The 7,321-nt window shown below is 41.4% G+C and overlaps 1 protein-coding gene across 1 annotated transcript; it reads right to left on the minus strand.

The window, feature by feature from the left end:
• Nucleotides 1-670: 670 nt before the first annotated feature.
• gpn2.S (GPN-loop GTPase 2 S homeolog) lies at nucleotides 671-7,133 on the minus strand. Its single transcript, NM_001088955.1, is given in 5 exon segments — nucleotides 671-875; nucleotides 2,855-2,982; nucleotides 3,124-3,284; nucleotides 3,593-3,749; nucleotides 6,672-7,133. Coding segments are annotated over 5 exon segments (957 nt in total). The 5' UTR covers nucleotides 7,110-7,133; the 3' UTR covers nucleotides 671-802.
• Nucleotides 7,134-7,321: the final 188 nt, after the last annotated feature.

The raw sequence follows: 7,321 nt of genomic DNA on the forward strand, positions 1-7,321 counted from the left end.
AGTCTTGACAATCAAACAAGAAGTCTTTTGCCCAAACATGAATATCTTGTTACACAGTGATTTGCATCAGTTTGTTTATAAAGGTGGCCATACACGGGCCGATAAAAGCTGCCGACAGACCGTGTCGGCAGCTTATTGGCCCGTGTATGGGACCCCCCGACGGGCTTCACTGATCGAGATCTGGCAGACTTTCAGGCCAGATCTCGATCGGATGGGACAAAAAATCCTGTCGCCCTAGGGCCCACGATCGGATCAGCCCGATATTGCCCACCCCAAGGTGGGCATATCGGGGAGAGAGCCGCTCGTTTGACGACATCGCCAAACGAGCGCATCTCTCAGTGTATGGGCACCTTAAGACTCACTGGGTAATCTGCAGGCAGGTGGAGCATCACTATTATCCAACCATTTTAGCCCAAATAAAAGATTAGTGATTCAAATGTGGAAACATATTGATGATCTGCTGAGTCGATCAATTACAGCCCAAAAATCTGCTGAACACACACTCATGCACAGACTACACTAGAGTGTAAAACTTTTGTTCCTACAGTTGAAGTACAATTACAAAAGCTTGAAGCAGCTGAACACTTGTGAGATGCATTCTACAACAGCCAGAAATCAAATGCCCATACTCTACTTGATCTTACAGTGGTAGTCAAAGGCTCTTCAGAGATAGGTGTATTTAAATTTTTATTAGAAAATAAACATAATTTAGCAAATCCATTCAAAAGCTAAAACAATAAGATAACCAAATGTTTTAGCACTAGAAAACGAAATATATGCCTGCTCTGGAAAAGTGAATTGTTCATAGGTCTAAGGTTTCTTCCTCCACAGTGCGCCCATCATTCTCCACATATTTCTCTTGGAATGCCAGTGTCCTGAGATAGCAATGGTTAAGGGGTAACCGCGGTAGTATGAAGTGAAGCGGATATGTAAGCTGAGCATGTCCTCCACTTCTGGCCCCACCATTTATTTTACCATAGAATGTTTGTCTCTACAATTAAAGGGGACTCATTTACAGATATATGTTAAAGGAACAGTTCGGTATAAAAATTTATTTTGGGTAAATAGGCTGTACAAATAAATTTTTCCCACTAATATTAGCCATAAATGTAGTTAGCCACAAATGTAATGTATAAAGGCTGAAGCAACTGGATGTCTTTTTCTTTAAAAAAAAAATTCTAGAGCAGGACCCCTTTACCTCACTTGTTCAGTGGTGCAGATACCTCTCAGAGCAGAGTAAAGAAATAAAAGTAAGTACAGCCAATAGGAGCAGAGAGTGTGCCTTTTTGTATATGAGATTACTTTCCAGCATGCACTATGGACCACACTGTAGCTATAACTATAGTTACTACACGAGTGGTGGCACTAAATTGTCAGAATAAACCTCTAACTTAAGCTTCTGATTTGCAATTTGTAAATGCTATCTGATTACAAGGATTGCCATGCCAACCAAACACCGATATTCTTTGAAGCTAGACATTTGCTTATTTTGTCACTGTTAACTCTTTGTCAAGTCCTTCTTGTATTGCATTCTAGCTTCCGAACCTCTGCCTTGCTGCTTGGGAATGTAAACACTGCCTACAATACAGTTGTTTTAATTGTTAGCCTGGAGAGTGGCAGAACAAACCTACTAGTGGTGTGGGACTACTATGCTGTTATATGTGGCCGAGAAGCATGGAGACTACACCATGCTATGACCCCTCACCCTGTGCACTGAGCGACGTCTGCCAGCCCCAAATCATATGAAACATAGGAACCCAGTTAAGCGCAAACAAGTGCAAAGCATGGAGCACCACGTGGAGTATTTTGTATAAAATCCAGTATTTATTCAATCCATTTAAAAATCAATACAAAAGAACGCCATGTGTATATAGAACCATCACGCTCGACGCGTTTCGTAGCCATCCAGCCACTTTTTCAAAAACAACGGTTCCCATCAAACCTAAACTTTTAAATCACCTTGAGTACCCTCCCATAAAAACATTAACCCTTCACCACCTTATCCTTCCAAAGCATGACGACATGTAAAAACATCTATATTCAGAAAAACAATGTTCTAAGCAGATGGTCAGTTATAATAACCCTTGCAACATTGTGATGTTGGATATGTCGCCTCATATCCTGCATAATATCAATAAATATATAGATATACAATGTTGCAAGGGATATTATCTCATAATGACATAATGTCAATAAATAGATACACAATGTTGCAATTATCAGACCCAATACCATGTAAAATGTAATGCATCTTATTTCAAATCTCCATAAATAGAGTGGCATTAATAAAAATACAATAGCCCCAATTTATATCTATATAGCCCAACATTTAATATCTATATATTTATTGATATTATGCAGGATATGAGGATAACCCTTGCAACATTGTGATGTTGGATATGCTGTAACTGACCATCTGCTTAGAACATTGTTTTTCTGAATATAGATGTTTTTACATGTCATTATGCTTTGGAAGGATGAGGTGGTGAAGGGTAAATGTTTTTATGGGAGGGTACTCAAGGTGATTTAAAAGTTTAGGTTTGATGTGAACCGTTAAGCTTTTGAAAAAGTGTCCGTAGCGCTACGAAACGCGTCAAGCATGATGGTTCTATATACACATGGCGTTCTTTTGTATTGATTTTTAAATGGATTGAATAAATACTGGATTTTATACAAAATACTCCACCTGGTGCTCCATGCTTTGCAGATGAATTTCGACTGATGCTATCCGGAGCAGTTTCATGTGCAGCACACTGTGAGTAGCTTTACCGGGGTGCTCCCTATAAACTGTTTTGCCCTGCAAGCGCAAACAAGTGGACAGATTGAAAATAAATTATATTCATGTTAAGGATACGATGTGAATTGGAAATCTGCTCCTACTGCCACAGACATAAGGTTCCCAAGTGATTGCTTTGCCTCCCCAAAGCAGAATCCACTGGCTTTATCCACAGCGCTTAGAACTAACTGCAAGCTCTTGTCATCCTGAAAGAAAATGAAACACTTATCGTTAATTATATTTTAAAATAAATAATTAAGCCTTGTGTGGCCTCAACCCTGTTTACAAGTTACTGGCAAATTTTCTCTCATTTTAATTGGTCATAAGAATCATCACTGATCGATTACCTTAATACTTAGTGGCATGAAGGTCACCAATCCATAATCCTCTATGACCCCTGCCAGCTTCTCATGGAGACGTTTGTGGCGGCGGAAAAATGGATCAGATGTCAGCTGTTCAACCAAAAATGAAAGGTCCATGACCTCAGTGTAGTAGTCCAAATTAAAGGCTGTGGATAGGAGGATAGGAGCAGAATATTAATTAAAAGGAACAGCAACACTAAAAAATTAAATAGCTTAAAAGGAATGACAATATAATGTAGTGCTATGCTGCACTGGTAAAACTGGTTATTTGCTTCATAAACTATACTATAGATTATATAAACAAGCTGCTGTGTAGCCATGGGGGCAGCCATTCAAGCAAAGGATACACAGTAGATCATAGACACATGCTTACTTGTTCTAAGTAAGTTTAAGAGTTTTTTTTTTGTATAAGCTAGATTTTAGCGGACAGTAGCTGCAGTGCACAATTTCTTACCCAGGCGGCCATATTGTTCAATAAGATCCATTTTAGACAGGACATTGATGTGTGGCAGCTCCACATGAAGCATAGTGCTAAGTGAAGTACATAAAACAGAGATGAACTTTGCTGGATCTGTACAGTAATGGGAGTCCACAAGGTGAACAGCACATAACTAAAAAGGAGACAAAAAAAAAACAAACAGTTGTAAGCAGCCAAAGAACAAGTAGTCTCTTTCCTCAGTTTCGCCAATGCACACATCATCTAGGAAAAAAAGTACTAAAAAGATTTTAAAATGGTGAAGAGTTTCAGGAATACATTTTATCTTGAAGGGTTTTTTTTTGTTAATTTTTAATGGATTTTTATTTTGTGCTACGTCCGTCACCTGGCACTTTCTTATAAGTCTTTTTTTGCTAAATGGTCCCTGTAATTGACTTCTATGGGTCTGCATAGATATGGGGGTGGGGGCACAATATGTGAACATTAGGCTCCTTTCCCTCCTGAAACCTGGCCCAGATAAGGGAGCAAAATTTTCTGGATCTCCTCTGAGGTTATTTGTTCCCTCTTCCTTTCAAAGCCTTTTGGTTGGAGGGATTAGGCTTAAGGGCATTTTGTCTGGGAGGATGTCAGGAATAAAGGGATCTATACTAGCACTCAGCCAAAGCAGGGTCTGAAGAAAACTCCATTATGTTTTGCCTTTTAGCTGGGTGGCATGAAGGTGAGTGTATTGGTATTCTCTTTAAATTGTCTTAAAGGGGTTGTTCACCTTCAAAACTTTTTTCAGTTCAGTTGGTTTCAGATTGTTCGGAAATAAAGACCAATCTTTTTCTAGTTTTAACGAGGGCAGGGGGATGGCAGGTCGGGGAGATTTTTGCCCCGAAGAAGAGGCGATTTGTCGCTGGGGCGACTAATCTCCCTGTATCTGCTCGTGTGGCCTGACACATAGCTCTGGTGCAGAGGGCTGTTGTGCAATAAAAACAGCCCTAGTACAAAAGTGGTATCCAGCCCAATGATTCTCTAGCATCATTTCAGATAATGTCTTCTTGTTTGGCTGCAATCCCACCAGGGGTTTCAAGTGCCAAAGCATTTGGAAATCCTCCCTTCTACATCTACTTGAAGCTGTACTGACAATCACAGCTTTGCCCAGCTTATACAGTGGTGTGAAAAACTATTTGCCCCCTTCCTGATTTCTTATTCTTTTGCATGTTTGTCACACTAAATGTTTCTGATCATCAAACACATTTAACTATTAGTCAAAGATAACACAAGTAAACACAAAATGCAGTTTTTAAATGAGGGTTTTTATTATTTAGGGAGAAAAGAAATCCAAACCTGTGTGAAAAAGTAATTGCCCCCTGAACCTAATAACTGGTTGGGCCACCCTTAGCAGCAATAACTGCAATCAAGCGTTTGCGATAACTTGCAACAAGTCTTTTACAGCGCTCTGGAGTAATTTTGGCCCACTCATCTTTGCAGAATTGTTGTAATTCAGCTTTATTTGAGGGTTTTCTAGCATGAACCGCCTTTTTAAGGTCATGCCACAACATCTCAATAGGATTCAGGTCAGGACTTTGACTAGGCCACTCCAAAGTCTTCATTTTGTTTTTCTTCAGCCATTCAGAGGTGGATTTGCTGGTGTGTTTTGGGTCATTGTCCTGCTGCAGCACCCAAGATCGCTTCAGCTTGAGTTGACGAACAGATGGCCGGACATTCTCCTTCAGGATTTTTTGGCAGACAGTAGAATTCATGGTTCCATCTATCACAGCAAGTCTTCCAGGTCCTGAAGCAGCAAAACAACCACAGACCATCACACTACCACCACCATATTTTACTGTTGGTATGATGTTCTTTTTCTGAAATGCTGTGTTACTTTTACGCCAGATGTAACGGGACGCGCACCTTCCAAAAAGTTCAACTTTTGTCTCGTCAGTCCACAAGGTATTTTCCCAAAAGTCTTGGCAATCATTGAGATGTTTTTTAGCAAAATTGAGACGAGCCTTAATGTTCTTTTTGCTTAAAAGTGGTTTGCGCCTTGGAAATCTGCCATGCAGGCCGTTTTTGCCCAGTCTCTTTCTTATGGTGGAGTCGTGAACACTGACCTTAATTGAGGCAAGTGAGGCCTGCAGTTCTTTAGATGTTGTCCTGGGGTCTTTTGTGGCCTCTCGGATGAGTTGTCTCTGCGCTCTTGGGGTAATTTTGGTCGGACGGCCACTCCTGGGAAGGTTCACCACTGTTCCATGTTTTTGCCATTTGTGGATAAAGGCTCTCACTGTGGTTCGCTGGAGTCCCAAAGCTTTAGAAATGGCTTTATAACCTTTGAAATTGAACTCAGGTGTGATAAACCAGTTAAGTTATTTTTTAACAAGGGGGGCAATCACTTTTTCACACAGGCCCATGTAGATTTGGAGTTTTTTTTCTCCCTTAATAACGTAAACCTTCATTTAAAAACTGCATTTTGTGTTCAATTATGTTATCTTTGACTAATAGTTATCGGTTTTTGATGAGCAGAAACATTTAAGTGTGACAAACATGCAAAAGAATAAGAAATCAGGAAGGGGCAAATAGTTTTTCACACCACTGTAACAGTTTATAGTTACACGGAGTGGAAGCAAAGGTCAGCTCAAGAACGTCTGCTTTCAGGTTTTAGGGCAGATCAAGTTCTTACTACACCCTTTGTAACAGGGGTTTTTACTCCTATAGTTACACCACTGTATATATTTACATGTTACAGGTCTCCTCAACACATTTGGAGAATGAGACATTTTTCATATGCAATTTTTCATTCAGTGGCACAGTATCCCCCACCCACTGCTAGTTATGCTTCTTGTAGTTACCTTCCCATTTCACATGGTTATTCCCTTTACTGAGTTGCCAAGACAGTAAGTTGAGTCTTAATGTTGTGCAAATAGGCCCAGTATAGGTTATTACAGTACTACAAGTCCCAGCATCCCCTGCAAGCGTTTAGCTGGTACATAGTGTTTGTGGTTCAGAACATAATGAAGAAATTGACAAGCTACTTTAACATACACATGTTTAAGCTTCATGGTTAATAAATGTCGCCCCTAGACTTCCAATCCCAAATGCACCATCCTCTCACCCTCAGCCCCCAGCCCCCCAGCCGCCGCAGTATGTCAGGCAGGGCCGGGTGATGTGTGTAGAGCTCTACTTGCCCGGGACAGTCCAGCAGCAAGTATGTCCCCCGCAGGCCCTGAAGCCTGGCCCGCAACCAGTCCAAGTTCTCCTGCAGATACTCCATGCAGTACAGTAGAGACCCGTTTGGTCCCAGTCGCAACTCCGACATCACCTCCTCAAGTCCAAGCAACTCCCGCAGACTCACTGCCGCTCCGGGTTCGTCCTCTCCCGCCGGGTCCAGGTTAATGATGGCAGATTTGCGGCCCATCCGAGCAAGTAAAGCCTGCATTGCTCGTACATACGTGCTCTTTCCTGAGCCCGGGGGACCAATAACCGCCTGTCCGAAACCAAGTAGCGGATATTTTTCTGCGCCTCGGTCCATCTCGGAACCTGCGTCAGCCATTGCAGCTGTCACGTGATATTTTCTTCTGTGCGTGCGCGCTCACTACGACGGTACGTCCGCAGTACGTATAGACACCGCTCGCTCACACACGTGTAGTTTGGTTGGATCAACAAATCCAGCGACAGCCAATAGCCCTTTGTATCAGGAATTGTTTTGTTTTTTTTTTGTAACAAACTGGCCAACACCTGCTCCATAAAACAAATAAACACACA

Source organism: Xenopus laevis, chromosome 2S (genome assembly GCF_017654675.1).
Source record: "Xenopus laevis strain J_2021 chromosome 2S, Xenopus_laevis_v10.1, whole genome shotgun sequence".
In the NCBI taxonomy this organism is placed as follows: domain Eukaryota; kingdom Metazoa; phylum Chordata; class Amphibia; order Anura; family Pipidae; genus Xenopus; species Xenopus laevis.